The sequence below is a fragment of the Scyliorhinus canicula genome, chromosome 6, assembly GCF_902713615.1.
Source record: "Scyliorhinus canicula chromosome 6, sScyCan1.1, whole genome shotgun sequence".
Classification (NCBI taxonomy): Eukaryota; Metazoa; Chordata; class Chondrichthyes; order Carcharhiniformes; family Scyliorhinidae; genus Scyliorhinus; species Scyliorhinus canicula.
This window is the reverse complement of record NC_052151.1, coordinates 62,386,016-62,410,707: the sequence shown is the minus strand read 5'-3', so window position 1 is coordinate 62,410,707 and position 24,692 is coordinate 62,386,016. Positions and strand designations below refer to the sequence as shown.

General features: G+C 47.6%; 1 protein-coding gene across 10 annotated transcripts in view; it reads left to right on the top strand.

Moving 5' to 3' along the window:
• The window catches only part of eya4 (EYA transcriptional coactivator and phosphatase 4), a 623,026-nt gene that overhangs the window by 402,151 nt on the left and 196,183 nt on the right, over nucleotides 1-24,692 (top strand). For 7 of the 10 annotated variants that reach the window (XM_038799375.1, XM_038799369.1, XM_038799367.1 and 4 more), the window contains one exon: nucleotides 11,848-11,940. The exons of 2 other annotated variants lie outside the window; for them this stretch is intronic. In XM_038799375.1, coding sequence (XP_038655303.1) covers nucleotides 11,848-11,940 — 93 coding nt within the window. The remainder of the gene's footprint in view (nucleotides 1-11,847; nucleotides 11,941-24,692) is intronic. One more of the 10 variants, XM_038799370.1, reaches the window with a different exon arrangement.

The following is a 24,692-nucleotide window of genomic DNA, read 5'->3' as shown; positions in this document are numbered from 1 at the left end:
TACTATCGTTCGAGTATTATAGATGGGTCAGTTTTTGTGCAGTGTGTGCAGGAGGGTTTTCTGACACAGTATGTAGACAGGCCAACAAGGGGCGAGGCCACATTGGATTTGGTACTGGGTAATGAACCCGGCCAGGTGTTAGATTTAGATGTAGGTGAGCACTTTGGTGATAGTGATCACAATTCGGTTATGTTTAGTTTAGCGATGGGCAAGGATAGGTATATACCGCAAGGCAAAAATTATAGCTTGGGGAAAGGCAATTATGATGCTATTCGGCAAGATTTCGGATGTATAGGATGGGGAAGGAAACTGCAGGGGATGGGTACAATCGAAATGTGGAGCTTTTTCAAGGAACAGCTACTGCGTGTCCTTGATAAGTATGTACCTGTCAGGCAGGGAGGAAGTTGTCGAGCAAGGGAACCGTGGTTTACTAAGGAAGTTGAAGCACTTGTCAAGAGGAAGAAGAAGGCTTATGTTAGGATGAGACATGAAGGCTCAGTTAGGGCACTTGCGAGTTACAGGTTAGCCAGGAAGGACCTAAAGGGAGAGTTAAGAAGAGCGAGGAGAGGACACAAAAAGTCGTTGGCGGATAGGATCAAGGAAAACTCTAAGGCTTTCTATAGGTATATCAGGAACAAAAGAATGACTAGAGTAAGATTAGGGCCAATCAAGGATAGTAGTGGAAAGTTGTGTGTGGTATCAGAGGAGATAGGGGAAGTGTTAAATGGATATTTTAAGTCAGTGTTTACACTGGAGAAAGACAATGTTGTTGAGGAGAATACTCAGGTACAGTCGACCAGGCTAGATGGGATTGAGGTTCACAAGGAGGAGGTGTTAGCAATTTTGGAAAGTGTAAAAATAGATAAGTCCCCTGGGCCAGATGGGATTTATCCTAGGATTCTCTGGGAAGCTAGGGAGGAGATTGCAGAGCCTTTGTCCTTGATCTTTATGTCGTCTTTGTCGACAGGAATAGTGCCGGAAGACTGGAGGATAGCAAATGTTGTCCCCTTGTTCAAGAAGGGGAGTAGAGACAACCCTGGTAATTATAGACCTGTGAGCCTTACTTCGGTTGTGGGCAAAATGTTGGAAAAGGTTATAAGAGATAGGGTTTATAATCATCTTGAAAAGAACAAGTTGATTAGCGATACTCAACACGGTTTTGTGAAGGGTAGGTCATGCCTCACAAACCTTATTGAGTTTTTTGAGAAGGTGACCAAACAGGTGGATGAGGGTAAAGCAGTTGATGTGGTGTATATGGATTTCAGTAAGGCGTTTGATAAGTTTCCCCACGGTAGGCTATTGCAGAAAATACGGAAGTATGGGATTGAAGGTGATTTAGCGGTTTGGATCAGTAATTGGCTAGCTGAAAGAATACAGAGGGTGGTGGTTGATGGCAAATGTTCATCCTGGAGTTCAGTTACTAGTGGTGTACCGCAAGGATCTGTTTTGGGGCCACTGCTGTTTGTCATTTTTATAAATGACCTGGAAGAGGGTGTAGAAGGATGGGTTAGTAAATTTGCAGATGACACGAAGGTCGGTGGAGTTGTGGATAGTGTTGAAGGATGTTATAGGTTACAGAGGGACATAGATAAGCTGCAGAGCTGGGCTGAGAGGTGGCAGATGGAGTTTAATGCGGAAAAGTGTGAGGTGGTTCACTTTGGAAGGAGTAACAGGAATGCAGAGTACTGGGCTAATGGCAAGATTCTTGGTAGTGTAGATGAACAGAGAGACCTCGGCATCCAGGTACATAAATCCCTGAAAGTTGCCACCCAGGTTAATAGGGCTGTTAAGAAGGCATATGGTGTGCTAGCCTTTATCAGTAGGGGGATTGAGTTTCGGAGCCACGAGATCATGCTGCAGCTGTACAAAACTCTGGTGCGGCCGCACCTGGAGTACTGCGTGCAGTTCTGGTCACCACATTATAGGAAGGATGTGGAAGTTTTGGAAAGGGTTCAGAGGAGATTTACTAGGATGTTGCCTGGTATGGAGGGAAGGTCTTACAAGGAAAGGCTCAGGGACTTGAGGTTGTTTTCGTTAGAGAGGAGAAGGCTGAGAGGTGACTTAATAGAGACATATAAGATAGTCAGAGGGTTAGATAGGGTGGACAGTGAGAGTCTTTTTCCTCGGATGGTGATGACCAACACGAGGGGACATAGCTTTAAATTGAGGGGTGGTAGATATAGGACAGATGTCAGAGGCAGTTTCTTTACTCAGAGAGTAGTAGGGGTGTGGAACGCCCTGTCTGCAACAGTAGTAGACTCGCCAAATTTAAGGGCATTTAAGTGGTCACTGGATAGACATATGGATGAAAATGGAATAGTATAGGTCAGATAGGCTTCAGATGGTTTCACGGGTCGACGCAACATCGAGGGCCGAAGGGCCCGTACTGCGCTGTAATGTTCTATATGTTCTATAATTCTTGTGTTCCTGTTAAGTATGGTGCTTTTAATTCTTGCCTGATTGAAATCAAAAAAAAATCCATTCCTTAAAATGAGTCCACAAATCATATAATAACAATGTTAATGAAATCTGATCCTAACTGCTGAATAAATTAAGTAGACTTAAAAATATTTTCTGACTTGCTTTTTGAAACCGAGATGTCATCCATTACTGTACAAAAAATATATTTTGATCGTTAATGTTTGAAATCCCTGTTGTCTGAAATCATTTGTTGTCATGAAAATGTTCAAGGTTGATTTTGTCTCTCTAAGTCATCCTGCACATTCAAGCCACATTTATTAAATGTCAACATCATTATATTACGTGTAAATGAGCACTAAACTGGAGGATTGGCCAGTTCAGCCTTAAAAGCGAGTACCTGTACTATATTTTGTGTCATTGCCCTCTCGCATGGCTTAAGGGAAGACTAAGTTACGTAAAGGTTCAGTACAGATTTCCAATTACATGAAATTTACGTGCAATTATTATGATCTTCACTTTTAAGGAAAAACAATAATTAGGTTAGAAATCAAAATTCTCTGGAAAGCTGTAATGTAACACAGACCTTGTATTGTTGCATTGTCTCTATTGATTCATGACTAGTATACATTGAATGAAGGTGAAGCAGTGGCTTTGCCTTGCTGAAATAAATGCAATTTTAGAATCAAAGCAGTGGCAATTTCAAAACCATATCAGTCTTGTTTGTAAATAACTCTTTAATATGAAGAACATTGGGAGGGCATGGTGGCACAGTGTTTAGCACTGCTGCCTTACAGCGCCAGGGGCCCGGGTTCGATTCAAACCTTGGGTGGCTGTCGGTGTGGAGTTTGCACATTCTCCGTGTCTGTGTGGGTTTTCTCCCACAGTCCAATGCGGTGTGCAGGTTAGGTGGCTTGGTCATGCTAAATTGCATCTTAGTGTCCAAAGGTTATGCAGGGGTTATGGGGTTGTGAGGATGGGAGTTGAGAGCCTGGGTAGGGTGCTCTTTTGGAGGATCAAATGGGCTAAATGGCTTCCTTCTGCACTTTAGGGATGCTATGAAAAGAGAATGTTAAATCTTCCTTTGATATTACATAGACAGACATAGAACATACAATGCAGAAGGAGGCCATTCGGCCCATCGAGTCTGCACCGACCCACTTAAGCCCCCACCTCCACATAACCCAATAACCCCTCCTGAATGCATTTGGACACTAAGGGTAATTTAGCACGGCCAAACCACCTAACCTACACGTCTTTGGAGTGTGGGAGGAAACCGGAGCACCCGGAGGAAACCCACGCAGACACAGGGAAACCGTGCAGACACCGCACAGACAGTGACCCAGCGGGGAATCGAACCTGGGACCCTGGCACTGTGAAGCCACAATGCTATTCACTGTGCTACCGTGCTGCCCTTATTTTAAGAAAGGCATCGATCTATTTATTTTAGGTCAGTTAATGCATCAAAACTGTTGGAAAACTATGGCGATGTTGGACACTTTCCGTACCCTCTCTCTCCCTCCGCAGCCATGGCGCCAGTTTCACGATTTTTAAAAGCACAAGTGAACCGCGCCGTTGGGAACTCGGCCCATCGGAGCAGGAAAATCACGGAGGCCCCGGAGAATACTGGGTCGGACCCGCTAATAATATGCAAACAGTGTTTACTGTGCACGCATTCTGGATTGCATTGATGTGACGGAGAATTGTGATTTCGCTGTCTGAAACGATTCTCCGCCCAATTGCTTTTCACAATTTCACCGTCGGCCACCGGAGAATCCCTCCCACAATTTTTAAACTGTGCCTCTGTGGTAAACACCACTAGTGATATATTGTATATATTACGGCACTGCCCGTGTATTAAAAGGACTATGGTAAATCCCTGCCTGCTGGCTCCTCCCAGCACGCGACGTATAAAAGTGTATGCCTGCAGCTGAGCCCTCACGAAACCAACACCTCATCCACCTTCGAGCACTGGCTAGCCTGCTTCGAAGGCTATCTCAGAGCAGCCACTGAAGAACTCTCAGACCCACAGAAGCTCCAAGTCCTCTACTCACGGGTGAGCCCTGAAATTGTTCCCCTCATCCGGGATGCGGCCATCTACACAGAAGCGATGATGCTACTAAAGGGACATTACGTTAAGCCGGTGAATCAAGTGTAAGCCAGGCAGCTCCTAGCCACGAGACGGCAACTCCCGGGGGAGACTCTGGATGATTTCTTGCGGGCCCGACAGATCCTCGGTAGGAACTGTGACTGCCAGGCAGTTTCAGCAGTCCAACACCGAACTATTAATCAGTGACGCTTATGTCATGGGCGTGAAGTCTACATACGTTTGCCAGCTACTATTGGAAGAGGGTACGCTTGATCTTGCAGAGACTAGGCAGCTTGCGAACTCACTAGAAGTGGCCTCCCTTAATGTGGAGTCCTACACCCCCAACCACATGGCACCCTCATGGGCATCGAGCTGCTGACTCGACCGCACCGCAAGCCTACGCCGCGTGACAGCCAGCCAACTCCGGGGGGGGGCCCAAGTGTTATTTTTGTGGACAGAGCAAACCACCCCAGGCAGCACTGCCCAGTGAGGAGCGTGACCTGCAACGGGTGTGGGAAGAAGGAACACTTTGTTTCCATTTGCCAGGCCCGGTCGGTCACCGCCATTTCCAGGCCCGTCATTTCTACACCCCCAACGTGCGATCCAGGGACACCGCAATCTTATCCACCGCAAGCCACGTGCGCCCCGTGGGTGGCGCCATTTTGGACCATGCCTCAGGACCCAGGCTTGTCTGGCCGTTTACTGCCTGCTGATTCCTCCGCCATCGCTGATCAGCCCGGGACCTCCCAACATCTTCCACAGCTCTCCTCCATCACCCTGGATCAGTCTCGGCCCCGCAACCTCGTGACCGCTACGACAACGGTGAAGATCAACGGGCACGAGACGACCTGTCTCTTTGACTCCGGGAGCACCGACAGTTTCATCCACCCCACTACGGTAAGGTGCTGCTCCCTCTCGGTATTCCCTGTAACCCAGAAAACCTCCCTGGCCTCCGGATCCCATTCCGTTGAAATCCGGGGTTACTGTATCACGACCCTCACCGTCCAGGGCGTAGAGTTCAGCAACCTCAGGCTCTACGTCCTCCCCCATCTCTGCGCGGCCCTGTTGCTAGGCCTGGACTTTCAATGCCATCTCCAAAGCCTTATTTTGAAACTCGGTGGACCTCTGCCCCCCCTCACCGTCTGCGGCCTCACGACCTTTAAGGTCGATCCACCTTCACTGTTTGCGAACCTCAGCCCGGACTGCAAACCTGTTGCCACTAGGAGAAGACGGTACAGTACCCAGGACAGGACCTTCATCAGGTCGGGGGTCCAAAGGCTTCTGCAGGAGGGGATCATTGAGGCCAGCAACAGCCCCTGGAGAGCTCAGGTAGTGGTAATGAAGACTGGGAAGAAGCACAGGATGATAATTGACTACAGTCAGACCATCAACCGGTACAAGCAACTCGACGCGTACCCCCTCCCACGCATATCTGACATGGTCAATCAGATTGTGCAGTATCGAGTCTTCTCCACAGTTGACTTGAAGTCCGCCTACCACCAGCTCCCCAGCCGCCCGGAGAACCGCCAATACACTGCGTTCAAAGCGACTGGCCGCCTCTATCACTTCCTTAGAGTTCCCTTCGGCGTCACCAATGGGGTCTCGGTCTTCCAGCGAGAGATGGACCGAATGGTTGACCAGTACGGGCTGCGGGTCACCTTCCCGTACCTAGATAACGTCACCATCTGCGGCCACGATCAGCAGGACCACGACGCAAACCTCCAAAAATTCCTCCATACCGACAAACTCCTTAACCTCTCCTACAATAAGGAGAAATGCGTGTTCCGCACCAACCGCTTAGCTATCCTTGGCTACGTAGTGGAAAATGGAGTCCTAGGGCCCAACCCTGACCCCATGCGCCCCCTCCTGGAACTCTCTCTTCCCCACAGCCCCCTAGGCCCTGAAACGATGCCTGGGGTTTTTCTCATATTACGCCCAGTGGGTCCCGAATTATGCGGACAAGGCCCACCCACTCATCAAGTCCACAGTTTTTCCCCTGATGGCTGAGGCCCGCAAGGCCTTCAACCACATCAAGGCGGACATCGCCAAGGCCACGATGCACGCAGTCGATGAGACCCTCCCCTTTCAGGTGGAGAGCGATGCATCAGACGTAGCTATGGCCGCCACCCTCAACCAGGAGGGCAGACCCGTGGATTTCTTTACCCGCACCCTCCATGCCTCCAAAATCCGTCACTCCTCGGTTGAAAAGGAGGCCCAAGCAGGACGACCAACTACAACCCCCGGGGAAATGGGCAGGTGGAGAGGGAGAACCGTCCTGCTGGCCCTTCGGTCTAGAAATCTCCCGGTCTCCTGCTGGCAGGAAGTCTTCCCCGATGCGCTCCACTCCTACCGGTCGCTCCTCTGCCCCGCCACTAATGAGCCCCCTCACGAATAGGTGTTTGCCTTCCCCAGGATGTCCACCTCCAGGGTCTCGTTCCCAACATGGCTGACAGTTCCTGGCCCCGTCCTCCTCCGGAAGCATGTGCGGAGCCATAAATCGGATTCCTTGGTCGAGAAAGTCCACCTCCTCCATGGAAACCCGCAGTACGCCTACGTGGCACACCCCGACGGGCGACAGGACACAGTCTCCCTCCGGGTCCTGGCACCCGCTGGGACCCCACCATGACCCCTGACCTGACACTGCTCCTCCCTCCCCAGTTGCCTCATTCACCCTTGCGCCACCCACCCTCCCTCCAGCGAACCTCACCGCAGCCCCCGCCCCAGCAGGATCCGTCCTCCCACTAGGTCCACTCAGGGGTGACGAAGACAAGGACAACACGCTCCCGGAGTCGCAGGTGACCACGTCGGCACCCACATCACCACCAGGACTGAGGCGATCGCAGCAGAGAGTCAAAGCCTCCGACAGACTTAACCTGTAATGTTTTCCTCACCCCCGCCGGACTATTTTTTTTAAACGGGGGGTGAATGTGGTAAACACCACTAGTGATATATTGCATGTATTACTGCACTGCCCGTGTATTACAAGTACTACGGTAAATCCCTGCCTGCTGGCTTCTCCCAGCAGGCGGTGTATAAAGTTGTGTGCTCTCCTGCGCTGCTCCCATTCTGGTTCCAGCTGCAGGAGGCACAACATCTTGTGCAATAAAGCCTCTATTGTTCCACCATTCTCTTCTCGTGGTAATTGACGGTACATCTGCCCCCTAGTTCTAGACTCCCACACAAGTGGAAACATCCTCTCAGTATAAACATTTAGTACTAATGTGGCACACATCAATCCAAAAAGTGTGAGTGAGTATTCCAATCAGCTTTTAAAAAATGTTTTATGCTTACAATTTATGCCGTAAGTAGACAAGGTAGTTTTAGTAACTGAATAAAAGAAACACTAGCTTAATTTTAAAAGCTAAAAATAAAATTAGATTGACTTTCAGGACAAAGTAAACATATTTAGAAATCATTTTGATCCAGGTTAGAATGATGATTGGCTAAAATACATGAAGCTGGTGCTGTAAATTTGATATCATGACACAACAATAATAATTGGTGCCTACAGTATTGTGCAATTCCCAGGGTCAATTTAATCCAAAGTATGGTGGTGTAACTTTTTACTCTATTCATCATTACGTGCTTACAGAGTAAGACAACAATTGTTTAAGAATTGATTTGAAGTCTACACTAGCCCCACTCTGCGACATAATTCCCACCAGCATCAAGCAGAAGTCAGAGTTGGGACAAATAAATGAGGCCCGGGAATTGAAATCCCAGGCACCACGCTCTAGAGGAGGGAATGGAGTAGGGTGGGGGCGGGGGGCAGATTGTTTACTGCCGGTTTGGCCCTAGCACCTCCCCCACACCTCCCCTACCCCCCCACCCCGATTCCCAATCCGAGTAAAACTCAGCCTTTTAGTTTCATGCAGAACCATGAGCAGCTATGTTTATTTCCTCTTTTTTTTAACCAACATCATGCAGGTACATTTTTGAACTGTAATTTGACTGAGTGAATCGCTTCCTTTTATAGAATTCATCCAATTTTCATTCCATTGATTTTTATGCCAGATGATTGCCCCCTCAGGTTCCTGCATCCGGTGAAGATGATAATCTGCACTTAAGGGTTTGAACATGAATTTGTCACAAATGGTGCCAAGTTAATTTGGCACCAGAAATGCAGAATTGAAAGCCTTGATTTTAACTCCGCAAGCTTGCCAATATCATTGGAGCATAAAATCAGGCAGGGTTTAAATCTGTTTTTCCAAAATAATGTGCTTTATTCATAAAATTTGTAAAAGTACATTACAAAACATTTCAACCTGAAATTTACAAAATGTGCCATTAAAAACCCGACATGCCTCCGTGCAGTGTGTTCCACTATTAGGTGCCTCTGTGCCATTGTAATTCTTTTGATATTTTCAATATACATTCCATGTCAGGCACACATCCTGGGGGCAAAATACAATTCAGATTGAAAAGTTACAAAAAGTGCAGACAGCATGTGCCTCTCTGAATTCCCTCAATACAATTTCTGTGCTTTTATATTTATATTGAGCGTTGGGCATACAACCAGGGGTGGCTGCTACAACGTTTCCAGCCCCACGGTGTACTGTGGCTGAAAGGCAGGGTTTAAATCAGGCATCCGACTCAAGCATGTCCCATTTTTGTTGTCTATTTAGGTTAATAGTTCCATCTCTTCTTCCACCCCCCCCCCCCCCCACCCACTTGGAACAATTTCACACAACTAGACTTCCTGTTTTGTTGAGATAACAATTATTGGCGCGTTCCTAATGAGAACATTTTTATCATTATTATTAACTTACTTTTTAAGAGACAAGGTTGGAAAAGAGTGCCAATTCCTAACAAGCTGTCCCAATTAATATAATCCACCACTACAGACATAAAGCCATGACCACTCAAAGGTTTTCAGTGGAAAACAGTTTTTTTCCAGTCACAAACAAGTGAAATTAAAGTTAGCTAAAAATCTTGGAGAACAAGGTCAAAGATGCATTGCAATTTTAATGAGTTTAGCCATCACATGTTCTTATTCTGTTCCTGTCCATTTCAAATTTCACGGCAGCACAGTAGCACAGTGGTTAGCACTGTTGCCTCACAGTGTCAGCGACCTGGATTAGATTCAAACCTTGGGTGAGTGTGTGGAGCTTGTATGTTCCCCCCTTCTCTGCGTGGGTTCCCTCTGTGGGTGCTCTGGTTTCCTCCCACAGTCCAAAGATGAGCAGGTCAGGTAGATTGGCCATACTAAATTGCCCCTTTGTGTCCAAAGGTTAGGTGGGGTTACAGAGATAAGGCAGGCAGTGGGACTCGGTAAGGTGCTCTTTCAGAGGGCCGGTGCAGACTCAAGTTGCACAGGTGCCAGAGGGAGCCCCTGGGTGCCACCATGCCTGTTCCCGACACCTGGGAGTCTCTAATGGTCTGGGAAACCACCCCAGATACCATTACGACTGATCAACCTTTGTAGAAACTGGTACTAAACAGCACCCTGATGAGGTGCCGGGCATCGAGAGAATCCCACAAACACATATTCAGCTCATTTAAATATGTTGATCTAGATCACACCGAATGAGGACGAGATCCAGATTGTGGCGTCACGCGAGGCTCTGTTAAATTTCACGAGGTGTTTCGAGCATCACAAATCTCGCGAGAGGCCTCTTGCAAGATTCAAAGGTCTGGTCCCGCACCAAATCATGTGGAAGAGACCATAAATTGCGTCCCTAGTTTATTTGTGAATAACATGGTACTCATTAATTATCAGAGCTTCCTTCCATTGTGGAATAAATGAATTTTGACTGTATGCAGTTGTGTATTTAATTTACACCATTTATATGAAATGAAATATGAAAATCGCTTATTGTCACGAGTAGGCTTCAAATAAAGTTACTGTGAAAAGCCCCTAGTCGCCACATTCCGGCGCCTGTTCGGGGAGGCTGTTACGGGAATCGAACCGTGCTGCTGGCCCACTTGGTCTGCTTTAAAAGCCAGCGATTTAGCCCTGTGCTATATTACCCTAATTTTAATGTTTTACATTATTTTTTAGAACACCTCTTTGTTCAGTCTGATTCATTGGAGGATTAAAGGATCCTTTCTCAATTAATAGGAAGCACAGCATGTTGTTGCAATGTGCTGCTGCAGAATCGTAGGATATGGGTTCACAGCTACAGTCCCCCACGCATTGGGTAACTGGCCAAAAAAAATATTGTTGCCTCAGTATTCCTGATCTTGAATTTTGAACAAGTTTCTCAGTACTTAAGTTTTGACTCTCTTGGGAACATGCTTTTTCAATGCATTTAATGAAGATTCGGAAGCAGTTTAAATATGTAACAACACATCACTCAGTTCTTTTATCTCCTTGCTAGATATTACAAATTGCATGCGAGTGTTGCACAACTCTTTTCTCTTTTAACTTGCCTTGTTGTGTTTTTTTGGCACATGTAGTTTACAGTGTTTGGTTTACAAGTTTTCAGCGTGTGTCAACTTTGCCATGCATACAGAAATAATATATTTTAGTTCAATTTACAGTTGTCTCTAATACCATACATATTTAATTTGTTCAGCTGAACAGTGTTGTCATCGCAATAGAGTAACTGGTAGTTTGCTACACAAGCAAAGTAATAAAGCTTTGAAAAACAGATATGTGATGAGCAGCGACTTACAAAAAATTAACCACTCAGTGACCTCATTCGCCTAATGTTACAAGTAATTTATTTTTGTCCAACTATCCCTATCTGTTGTGTATTCTATTTTTATGTACACAATAATAGATATCTTGGAATGAGTTACAAGGTTACTGTCTGATCGAAGGTTCATTGGATATCCTATATTGCAAGATTAGAACTTAAGTGGTTTATCAACGTCATCTAAGATTGAAGATTAGATTACAATCTTGAGATTGCTCCCTGGCACCTTATATTTTGTAAGACCCATATTGCTTACATTTTATTTTTTAAACTAAAAATTACAACGTCTCTTTCTTAACATTGTCAACAGAGCTTTTGTGTCTCCAGGCTCAGAAGAAGGTATTAACATATTCTGCGATATTTTCGCTGTAGTATTACCAGGGAATCATTTTGGATCAGAGTACAGATCGTTTCCATGTAGAATATATGCTAAAAAGCATTTTTTCTAAATATCAGGATTTTATTTAACCACCAAACTGTTATCACCCCCTTTTGAAGTGACACTACTCTCTGAGATGAGTTAACGTGACTGCAGCAATTTTTCATGCTGACCTCGGGGCTCCATGTTCCAGCATTGGTACATCCGAACCATAAACAAATATGACTGTAAACCAAAGATGGGACTGTCCAAACGCATTGTATAAATCAGAATGAAAAACTAGGGGTTACATCATTTTTTATACTTATTCTTCTATGTAGTGTCTCTTCTTGCAGTCAAAACAGAGCCAATGAGCAGCAGTGACACTGCCACAACGACAGGAGATGGATCACTTGACAATTACACTGGGTCAGGTAAGGCACTGACCACATAGTTCAACTCGCAGAGCAGACATAATTGTCGCAACTTCATTGACTAGTGACAAAACTAGAACTCTCACTGATAGATGTACATGTAGCACTGTATTAAACAGGAGGTTAACATGTAGCACTGTATTATAAAGGCGGTCTTATGGCATGATAGGTAGTTTCCCTGCCTCTGAGCCAAAAGCTTGGGGTTCGTGTCCCACCCTGGGAGTGATAGCTAAGGAAGGTGAATTAATAACGTGGCCAAGAGGTTGAGTATCAAGCTGCAAAATCCTTCCAACGCATGCCAATGGCAGATGGTAAGAGCGGAAGAGATTCCTGGGCAGCCATTCTTGAGGAAGAGTGGCACCCCGTCAGGCTATATACCTCTGACAACAGGCTAGCAATGGAATAGATGAAAGTCTGCCTTGTACGTGATGAGGTTGATCGCAACAACAGCTGTCAATGATATCAGACAGTGAAATGTACTTTCTCCAACCAGTTATCACTGGTATATGAATATCTATGGTGCATGCCTGTGATTAAGTAGCGGTGTGATTTCCCTTTTGAAAAAGAGAGTAAGAGCATGAAATACGACGGCATTGTTCATGCTTTTAACGAGAGTACATCAGAATGTCCAGAATTAAAGGAATATTGAAACGAAACAGAATAATAACCTGTCTTATGTTTCCATCATTTCCTTTAAATATATAAGAAATTCTTTCACTAAGTGATCTAATGCCAGCCCACTGTAAGATTTGTTAGTAAAATGAGAACATTATGATAGGAAATTTATTCAGACAAAGATAATAATTTCATGTGGTCATCCTCTTTTAACTAGCTAAACCCAGAATGTACTTCCCATATTTCCTATTCAGTAGCATAACAGAACTATTAGCAAAAACTGGAGTGGTCAAGTCAAACTAGTAGCTGAAGGTGCACATTACATAGAATCTAAAGCACAGAAGCAAAATAAATCTATGAAATCACTTGAATTAGTTTCTGAAAACATGATTAATTTGCTACAACTATAAATTAAAAATATTTACAATTTATCCTTGGGAAGAGAAAATTGTGCATCGCTTTTGAAAGAAGCAGGTTTAATGAACTGAATGGTATTTTCTATTTTCTTGCTTTCTGATATTATGAGTGAAGCTGCCGAGCAAAGATATGTCTGGCTAAGACTGGAATTCTGTCCATTAAGATAGAGGCCAGGATTTTCCGCTCCCACCTGCAACAGGTATCATGGTGGTCATCAGCGGAAAATATTGTGGGAGCATAAAAATCTGATTGACGTCGTTTGGAAAACAGGGTACTATTGTCTGCTCCAGCCGTCAATGGTGCAGCAATGTCAGGAAATTAATTTTAATACAGTTAAATGTGATTGAATACTCATCATATAGCTTGCTTACCGACACTGGGATCAAGTGGTCACGTCGTTAAACAATTAGACCGACATGTTTCACAATGGACATTCTGCATTCTCCCTCAGTGTATACAAACAGGCGACTAGGGGGGAGTTTCACAGTAACTTCATAGCAGTGCTAATGTAAGCCTACTTCTGGCAATAATAAAAGATTATTATAAACATGCATCTGTCGACCAGCACTTGGCTCCCAACTTCGAGATTTGTTCGCCTACCTTTCATCATGAAGTGTTCATGGCAGGCAGCACCACATCGCTCTTGGGAGTATCACTGGCAAGGTTGTAGCTATCATAGCAACTGTAAGGTGGGGTGCTGTAAGGAAGGGTCCGCAGGGCAATGCCTTCATGGAGAAGGGGGAAAAAGTGGGCAGAGGTTTTGCAAGGGGTCACAGGGCAAGGCCGCCCAGTGAAGGCAGTAAAATTGGCAAAGGATGCAATCCAGCACATGACTAGGGGGATACGTCCTCTTGGCCAGAATGGGAACAGAATCTCAAAAAGGGCCATAGTGACCCCGGGCCAGAATTGGAAGATGGCAGAGTGGTGAGTTGTTAAACTTTACAGTGCTGGCTTTGCAAGGACTGTCCCTGTCCGAGGTAAGGGAGGAGGAGGACGTTCAAGTAGAAAGTCATTTGTGCCTAGCAGTTGAACGTAGGTAATTGTAACAGATGGCTTGGTCCAGTGGCTTTCTGGCTCATTAATGGAATGCGGTTGGCACACTCACAGTCTGGGTAGGCTGTGGATGGTTAAACGGAATTGTACACCTATTTAAGGGTTTCATAGCGGGGGGCGGTGGGGGTGAGGGGTGTGAGCTCAGACGCTCAATGTGCAGGAGAGCTCTAGAAAGAGTGGACTAATCTGCCAATGCACAATGCACATCTACATTAATGCATTCAGGGAATTGCTCAGGATATCCTCAACCATCAAAATGGCATAAAGCTTTGGAGGTTAAGGCTTGAGAATCCTTGGAGGAAGGGAAGCCTGAACATAATGCACACCCAGGATGATAGCTCACACAAGGTAAGGCCCAAGCTGGTCTGATAGTGAGGCCTTAACACCACCATCTTGCAACTTGAAGGGATGGTGCAACACAAAATAAATCTGAGAAATATCTCAGCTGGTGAGGGCTCTGGAGGAATTGTGCACTTCACTGGGTGGGTTGATTAAAGTGGCACCCAACTGAATTGTGTATTGCCTAATGAGAAAAGTTGTGTACCTGAGTGTGGCGCTAACAATTATACTCAAAGCCGAGAGACTAGTACAATAGAGGCTTTATTGCTGTACGATGTTGTCCCTCCATCTGCAACAGTAGACTAAGGGTCTGAGCAGCTCTCATACATTTATACATAAGCTCCCTGTGGGCGGAGCTAGCCGGCAGGGGCTGACCGGAGGAACCTGTATTACAGGTACAGGCATACATCCTCCTACTGCAGTACACATAACTACAGTGGTTATCTCACCACACTGAGACATGTTAGGAGCCTTTCAATGATAATGCAGAGAATCAGGAGAGTGAGGCAATGAAGCACATTCATGCAAGATTAATCACAAGTCATGGCACTAATAGACCTCCTTGCTTTAAATATGAAAGCTATGTTCAGCCATCCATTTTCAATAGAATGGCTGAGCACATTCGCAAATCAAGATCAAGGGAAGATAGACCCTACCAGTGTGTGGACTGAGTCATTTTTGGGGCCATTGTTGGGGGTGCGGGGAGGTCACCCTCAGCTGGAGGGCAAGGGGGCTCAGCACCCCTGTGTCCACCATGCCACCCCCAGATCATGTATACCCATTGCAGTGCAGCTCCAGCTGCTGCCTGTCTGTCCCACTCAACACACCCGTGAGAGAGCCCCATCATGGTAATATGATGGGGGTCATTTTATATGATGCTCACCTTGGTGGCCACTGGCCACACAGCTGAAGGCCATTGCTAATGGGGAATTGGCAAGTCCAGTAATGTGAACACCTCACACCTCCCAAGTTGAACCCCATGGGTACACATGCTGTGAAGCAGGTTTCTACTGCCCAGCATCGGAATCAGGCCGTGATGCTTGGACACTTGTCCTGAACTCCAGAGGCATCAACACCACAGAGGCAGCAGCCAAAATTCAAACCCCAAGAGCTGGGCCTGAGCACTAGGGACATGCCCGTGACAAGTTTGTGGACAGGTGCCCAGTCCAGTTCACATTTCCACCGGGTGTCTGGGGTACAGGGTCTGTCTGGTGCCCAAGGGCCAATGCTGCAGCTGGGGGTGCATGTGCAGGGGGCATAGGATGGCACCCTGAGGGATGTCAGTGAATGTGAGAGTGGGGGATGCTTAGGGGATATGAGGATACCTGGGTGGAAGCCATAACTATTTGTCAGCCTCACAACCTCTCCAATTCCTTACAGATATTAAATTATGGATAGTATCTTGGACCCCACGGAAGTTGTCCTCACGTTTGCATTGGCAGGTGAGGCGGCCACATGCTGGAGAAGGCAACGGCGATGGCGGCAGCATCAAGAGAGGTGCAAGGCGACGGCCCACATGCAGGGTCCTGCCCCACATGCTGAGGACCGGGTCTGCACCATGGTGTCGATGCCCTCAATGATGACCCTCTGTGAGTGGGCCATGCTCTTCAGTGACTCACCAATGTCCACCTGCGTCTGGGACACGTTCCCCCAATGACAGGACCTGTTCCATAGCGTCTCAGCAATGTCTACCTGAAAGTGGGACATGCTCTGCAGCATCTCATAAAGGTCGCCTGTGTCAGGGACACGTCATGTGAGGACACGTCACGTCATGCGCTTTTGAGGTGCACAGCCATGGCCACCACTGACTGAGCAAGACCTTGGACACCACCAGCCATGCTGCTGACATCGTGTTCCAGGCTTTCCATTGCAGTCGCCATCCAAGCAGTTTTGACCATGCTTTGCCATGCAATCTCCTGCACCCGTAGACATTGGGACTCTTCCATTAGGCTATGGACCTCCTGAAGTGTCACTAACATACCTCTCTGAATCTCGTGTTCGCACCCTGCTTACTGCATCAGCTCCAAGGCAGCCTGGTCCAGAGACTCAGCATCTGACTGGTACTCAGCTATGTCTTGGGATCAAGCAGACCTCTGACTGCTGTCCTCTGGATGTTCCTGGGCGGAATTCTCCCAACGGGAGTCTAAGTGCCGACGCCGGAGTAAAAACCGGAGTTTTTACCGGCGTCGGCGCCCGTTCCCAGTCCCCTATTCTCCGCCCTCTGTGGGGCTAGCAGGGGCGTTGCGCGATTTACGGGGGCGGGGGCTTGGCGTGGCGTCAGAGACCCGGCGCCGCATAAAAGACATGGCGCCATGGGTCCCGTGCATGCGCAGTTGGGCCGGCGCCAGCTAGCGCATGCGCGGTGGCCGTCCTCCCCCAGACCGCCCCGCACAAAAATGGTGCATGGATCCAGGCTTGCCGGCGGAAGAAAGGAGACCCACTGACAGAGAGGCCGGCCCGCCGATCGATGGGTCCCGATCGCGGGCCAGGCCACTCCGGAACGCCTCCCCGGGGTTCCCCGGCCGCTCCCAGCCCTTGAAGCCCCAGGTCCCGCCGGCCCAAGAGCAGGTTAGAACGGCGCCGGTGTGACTGTCATTTTTTTCACTGGCCGCTCGGCCCATTTGGGCCGGAGAAACGCCGCTCACCGTTTGCGCTGATTCTCCGAGCAGTCCGGCGCGATTTGCGCGGCGCTGGTTTGGGGGGGGGGGGGTGGGAGAATCGTGTGCGGGGATCGGGGCGGCGTGGAGCGATTCACGATTCTCCCACCCAGCGGAGGGGGGCGGGGGGGACGAATCCCGCCCCCCGGCCTCCATCTGACGTGTGGTGCTCACCAGTTTGTGCCCCATAACTCTGTCCACTACTTTCACCCACCAAAGTTTGTATCTCTATCCTGGTGGGGATGACAGGCATGACGCATTGCTGGTGGCATCCACGGAGCTCTCCTCCGAGATGTTCCCATGGCCGGTGTACATCCTGGATAGCCTGGGATGGACATGTGGTCAAAGAACAAAGGAAATTACAGCACAGGAACAGGCCCTTCGGCCCTCCCAGCCTGCGCCGATCCAGATCCTTTATCTAAACCTGTCTCCTATTTTCCAAGGTCTACTTCCCTCTGTTGCCGCCCGTTCATATACCTGTCTAGATGCCTCTTAAATGATGCTATCATGCCCGCCTCTACCACCTCCGCTGGTAAAGCGTTCCAGGCACCCACCACCCTCTGCGTAAAAAACTTTCCACGCACATCTCCCTTAAACTTTCCCCCTCTCACCTTGAAATCGTGACCCCTTGTAACTGACACCCCCACTCTTGGAAAAAGCTTGTTGCTATCCACCCTGTCCATACCTCTCATAATTTTGTATACCTCAATCAGATCCCCCCTCAACCTCCGTCTTTCCAACGAAAACAATCCTAATCTACTCAACCTTTCTTCATAGCTAGCACCCTCCATACCAGGCAACATCCTGGTGAACCTCCTCTGCACCCTCTCCAAAGCATCCACATCCTTCTGGTAATGTGGCGACCAGAACTGCACGCAGTATTCCAAATGTGGCCTAACCAAAGTCCTATACAACTGTAACATGACCTGCCTACTCTTGTACTCAATACCCCGTCCGATGAACGCAAGCATGCTGTATGCCTTCTTGACCACTCTATCAACCTGCGTTGCCACCTTCAGGGTACAATGGACCTGAACTCCCAGATCTCTCTGTACATCAATTTTCCCCAGGACCCTTCCTTTGACCATATAGTCCGCTCTTGAATTTGATTTTCCAAAATGCGTCACCTCGCATTTGCCTAGATTGAACTCCATCTGCCATTTCTCTGCCCAACTCTCCAATCTATCTATATTTTGTTGTATTCTCTGACAGTCCTCCTTGCTATCTGCAAATCCACCAATCTTAGTATCATCTGCAAACTTGCTAATCAGACCACCTATACCTTCCTCCAGGTCATTTATGTAGATCACAAACAACAGTGGTCCGAGCACGGATCCCTGTGGAACACCATTAGTCACCCTTCTCCATTTTGAGACACTCTCTTCCACCACTACTCTCTGTCTCCTGTTGCCCAGCCAGTTCTTTATCCATCTAGCTAGTACACCCTGAACCCCATACGACTTCACTTTTGCCATCAACCTGCCATGGGAAACCTTATCAAACGCCTTACTAAAGTCCATGTATGTGACATCTACAGCCCTTCCCTCATCAATTAACTTTATCACTTCCTCAAAGAATTCTATTAGGTTTGTAAGACATGACCTTCCTTGCACAAAACCATGCTGCCTATCACTGATAAGTCTATTTTCTTCCAGATGTGAATAGATCCTATCCCTCAGTATCTTCTCCAACAGTTTGCCTACCACTGACGTCAAGCTCACAGGTCTATAATTCCCTGGATTTTCCCTGCTACCCTTCATAAACAAAGGGACAACATTAGCAATTCTGCAGTCCTCCAGGACCTCACCCGTGCTCAAGGATGCTGCAAAGATATCTGTTAAGGCCCCAGCTATTTTGACCCTCGCTTCCCTCAGTAACCTGGGATAGATCCCATCCGGTCCTGGGGACTTGTCCACCTTAATGTCTTTTCGAATACCCAAAACTTCCCCTTTCCGTATGACAACTTGACCTAGAGTATTTAAACATCCATCCCTAGTCTCAACATCCATCTTGTCCCTCTCCTTTATGAATACCGATGCAAAGTACTCATTAAGAATCTCACACATTTCCTCCGAGTCCACGCATAAATTCCCTCTCTTGTCTTTGAGTGGGCCAATCCTTTCCCTAGTTACCCTCTTGCTCCTTACAGACGAATAAAAGGCTTTGGGATTTTCCTTAACCCTGTTAGCCAAAGATATTTCATGACCCCTTTTAGCCCTTTTTATTGCGGGTTTGAGATTCGTCCTACTTTCCCGATATTCCTCCAAAGCTTCATCAGTTTTGAGTCGCCTCGATCTTACATATGCTTCCTTTTTCATCTTAGCTAGTCTCACAATTTTGCCCGTCATCCATGATTCCCTAATCTTGCCATTTCTATCTCTCATTTTCACAGGAACATGTCTGTCCTGCACTCTAATCAACCTTTCCTTAAAAGACTCCCACATTTCAAATGTGGATTTACCCTGAAACAGCTGCTCCCAATCCACATTCCCTAGCTCCTGCCGAATTTTGTTATACTCTGCCTTTCCCCAATTTAGCACTCTTCCTTTCGGACCACTCTTGTCCTTGTCCATGAGTATTCTAAAACTTTACGGAATTGTGATCGCTATTCCCAAAGTAATCACCGACTGAAACATCAACCACCTGGCCGGGATCATTCCCCAATACCAGGTCCAGTATGGCCCCTTCCCGAGTTGGACTATTTGCATACTGCTCTAAAAAAAACTCTCCTGGATGCTCCTTACAAACTCTGCTCCATCTACGCCTCCAACACTACATGAATCCCATTCGATGTTGGGGAAGTTAAAATCTCCCATCACAACCACCCTAATGCTCCTACATTTTTCTATAATCTGTCTGCATATTTGTACCTCTACTTCATGCTCACTTTTGGGAGGCCTGTAGTAAAGTCCCAACAATGTTACTGCACCCTTCCTATTTCTTAGCTCCACCCATATTGCCTCAGTGCTCGAATCCTCTATCGTGCCCTCCTTAATCACAGCTGTGATATCATCTCTGACGAGTAATGCAACTCCTCCACCCCTTCCACCTCCCTCTCTATCCCTCCTGAAGCATCTATACCCTGGGATATTCAGTTGCCAGTCCTGCCCTTCCCTCAACCAAGTCTCAGTAATACCAATAACATAATTTTCCCAGGTACTGATCCAAGCCCTAAATTCATCTGCCTTACCTGCATTTATCTCGCATTAAAACAAATGCACGACAGACCACCTGTCCCTTTGCGTTCATCATCTCTTCCCTGTCGACTCTACCTTACCGGCTTTAGTTTCTGCTTCTTTACTGACCTCTAACTTCCTAATCTGGTTCCCATCCCCCTGCCACATTAGTTTAAAACCTCCCCAACAGTGTTAGCAAAAGCACCCCCTAGGACATTGGTTCCAGTCCTGCCCAGGTGTAGACCATCCGGTTTGTAATGGTCCTACCGCCCCCAGAACCGGTTCCAATGTCCCAGAAATCTGAACCCCTCCCTCTGCACCATCTCTCAAGCCACGTATTCATACTGACTGTTCTTGAATTTCTACTCTGACTGTCCCGTGGCACTGGTAGCAATCTTGAGATTACTACCTGTGAGGTCCTACTTTTTAACTTATCTCCTAACTCCCTAAATTCTGATTGTAGGACCTCATCCTTTTTTTTACCTATATCATTGGTGCCTATATGCACCACAACAACTGGCTGTTCACCCTCCCCCTTTAGTATGTCCTGCAGCCGATCGGAGACATCCCTGACCCGAGCACCCGGGAGGTAACATACCATTCGGGAGTCTCGTTTTCGATCACAGAAACGCCTGTCTACTCCCCTTACAATTGAATCCCCTATGACTATAGCCCTGCCAGTCTTTTTCCCACCCCTCTGTGCAGCAGAGCCAGCCACGGTGCCATGAGCCTGGCTACTACTGCCTTCCGCTGTTGAGTCATCTCCCCCAACAGTATCCAAAACGGTATACCTGTTTTGGAGGGAGATGACTGCAGGAGACACCTGCACTGCCTTCCTGCTCTTTCCCTGCCTTTTGATCACCCATTCCCTGTCTCCCTCACCAATCCTAATCTGCGGTGTGACCAACTCACTGAATGTGCTATCCACGACCTCCTCAGCATCGCGGATGCTCCAAAGTGAGTCCACCCGCAGCTCCAGAGCCGTCATGCGGTCTAACAGGCGCTGCAGCTGGACACACTTCACGCACATGAAGGAGTCAGGGACGTCGGCCTCGTCCCTAAACTCCCACATTGAGCACGAGGAGCATAACACGGGTCTGGGATCTCCTGCCATTTTTACCCTTTACCTTAACTGACTACAAACTATACTATCAAATAATTAATAAGTGAAAGGAACAAAGATTTTACTTACCAATCACAAAACTTACCAACACACGAAGAGTTAAATTTCTCCCAGCTGCTGCTAATTGGAGCACTTTCCTTACCAGCCGATCGGATCTCTGCTTTGCTGTGATGTCACCCTTCAAGTTAAGTTTTTAAAGTTTTAAAGAGGTAAACTTACCTTCGAAGTTTCGCCCCTGTCTCTCCGCTCTTTAATGAAGTCTCGCCCCTGTCTCTCTGTGGTCTTTAATGAAGTCTCGCCCCTGTCTCTCCGCTCTTTAATGAAGTCTCGCCCCTGTCTCTCCGTGGTCTTTAATGAAGTCTCGCCCCTGTCTCTCCGTGGTCTTTAATGAAGTCTCGCCCCTGTCAGTCGAAGGACAGGATCATTGTCCTGACATGAACAACTCACGTGTGACAGGTCATCTGGGTGGGGGCCAGTAGATAATCACCTCTGTGGCGCATACTAATTCCGATGTCGGTGACGGACCTGTCCTCAGCCAACCCCATCCAGAACCCGTTCCTCATAGGGTGAGGACTATGATGTCCGGCACCCCGCCATCCGTCTGGGCCCTTTCCTATCAGTTATGGGCCAAATTCTCCCGTAGGGACACAGAGGGGGCATTGTGAGCCACACACTTGATGCATCACGGGTGGGGCTCATGGCAGGTGACAGGCAGGTGTATCATTGCTGGTGGCTGTGTTGGTGAATGCGAGGGTATGCTGGGGCATGGGCATGGTATTGTGCTGGGGGGTGAGGTGCCAGGCCCAAGGTCGTCGAGGGTAAGCTCTGGGGGTAGTAGGCAGGACCAGTGCCAGGAGGCTGAAGCCAACTCATCCGTGTGGCCTGGCGGAGGTCATAGAATCAATCATAGACTTTTACAGTGCAGAAGGAGGCCATTTGGCCCATCGAGTCCGCACAGGCTCTTGGAAAGAGCGCCTGACCCAAGGGGGGAACAGCGTATCCCATCTGGATTTGACCACGTCCATCAGTCTGGCCAGGTCGGCATCCCCAAATTGTGGAGCTGGTCTGCGCAGCGACATGGCTGCTTGCTGTCTGGAGTTTGGTCTGCGGGATCAATTGAAGTGCTGCTCCCCCTCATTAGTGGGGAGCTGCCGGGCACAGACCCGGTGGGACAGTCATTTCCTGTGTGAAGCCCGTAGAGCATCATTAAGTACCCTAATTAACGTTAGAGACCGGTGACGGCCTCGCTGGGTCGGCTTTTGGGAAACATCGGCATTTCCCGCTCACTACCACACTGAGAAACATTTCCATTAGATGGCGCCCAATGTTGCTGTGTACGGGATACCCAGGAAGCTGCCACAATTCATACATCTTGAACTGATCCCAGATCCCTGACTTCTTGAAGGGACCAGACAGAATCCAGGGTTGGCTTCTTGGCGTCAAAATGGTATCCACACAACACCTGGCTTAGGATGCCCGTGCAACAGCCGAGAAACCCTGTTGAAAGAAGATACAATGATGCTCATACCGTGACCCGAACACTGGGAGAGCATAGCATAGGCATCTTGAAGATGCAGTTTCAATGCCTCGACAAAGCTGGCACAGCACTCCAGTACTGCCTTTACCATCGTCGTCTGGTGCGCATTGTACAAGTGCTCCCAAGGGGGAAGGACTTTCCAAGTGCAGATCTGAAGGAGCTGCAAGTCTCCTCGAATGAGGAGAATATTGAAAAGATGAGGATGAATAGTTCGATGACGCCAAGGCTGCAGCGAAGAGACTATAACACAGGCCAGACGAGGCAGGTGTGAACTTGAGTCCCTCATTCCACCTATACCTGGGAGCAACCTCTCTTCTAAGGCTGACATCAAAGCGGATATCCAACATCGTATCCAATTCGTCAATACTTCCTTCCGACGCCTAACATCGAGAGACTTTGATGACCGCGATGTCCATGCTGACACCATGTACAAAGCATTCATCCTCTCAACTCTTCTATACGGCTCAGAAACTTGGACCATGTACAGATGCCACCTCAAGGCTCTGGAGAGTTATCATCAATGCTTTCTGAGACAAATTCTCCACATTTGGGAGGGCAGGCATTCTAACGTCAGTGTCCTTGAAGGAGCCAAGAGCATTGAGGCCATGATCATCCAAAACCAACTCCGCTAGGCCGGCCATGTGCTTAGGACTTCAGAGTCCCGACTGCCAAAGTAAATCTTCTTTGCCCAGCTCAAAGGAGGCTCCAGAGCAAGAGGAGGACAAAGGAAGCTGTTCAAAGAAGACTTACCTTAAGAAATGCAACCTAGACGTCAATGCCTGGGAGAGACCTTCTTGGAAGAACTTCCCGATTGAAGGGACACAATTCCTCGAGAACACCCAACGGCAAGAGGAGACCTGGAAAAGGAGCCTGAGAAAGGAATACCAGCAAGCTAGCATCCAAGGATCGACCCCACCTCCTGGAAACACCTGTCAAGTGTGCGGTCGAAGATGCGGCTCTAGGATTGAGATCATCAGCCATGCAAGAACCCACAGAACCTTTTGATTTGATTTGATTTATATTGTCACATATATTAATATACAGTGAAAAGAATTGTTTCTTGGATTTTGGATTTGATTTATTGTCACATTTACCGAGGCACAGTGAAAAGTATTTTTCTGCGAGCAGGTCAACAGATCATTAAGTACATCGAAAAAAAAGGAAATAAAGAAAATACATAATAGGACAACACAAGGTACACAATGTAACTACATATCACCGGCTTCTGGTGAAGCATACAGGGGTGTAGTGCTAATGAGGTCAGTCCATAAGAGGGTCGTTTAGGACTCTGGTAACAGTTGAGAAGAAGTTGTTTTTGAGTCTGTTCGTGTGTGTTCTCAGACTTTTGTATCTCCTGCCCGGTGGAAGAAGTTGGAAGAGTGAGTAGGCTGGGTGGGAGGGGTCTTTGATTATGCTGCCCGCTTTCCCCAGGCAAAGGGAGGTGTGAATCAATGGATGGGAGGCAGGTTCGTGTGATGGACTGGGCTGTGTTCATGACTCTCTGAAATTTCTTGCGGTCCTGGGCCGAGCAGTTGCCATACCAGGCTGTGATGCAGCCAAATAGGATGCTTTCTATGGTGCATCTGTAAAAGATGGTAAGAGTTAATGTGGACATGCCGAATTTCCTTAGTTTCCTGAGGAAGTATAGGCACTGTTGTACTTTCTTGGTGGTAGCGTCGACGTGGGTGGACCAGGACATATTTTTGGAGATGTGTACCCTGAGGAATTTGAAACTGCTAACCATCTCCACCTCGGCATGCTATATAGACAACACATACTGTACATAGGGAAAGAAGATAAGACTGCAAAATGTAATGTTATGGTCATAGCTAGGG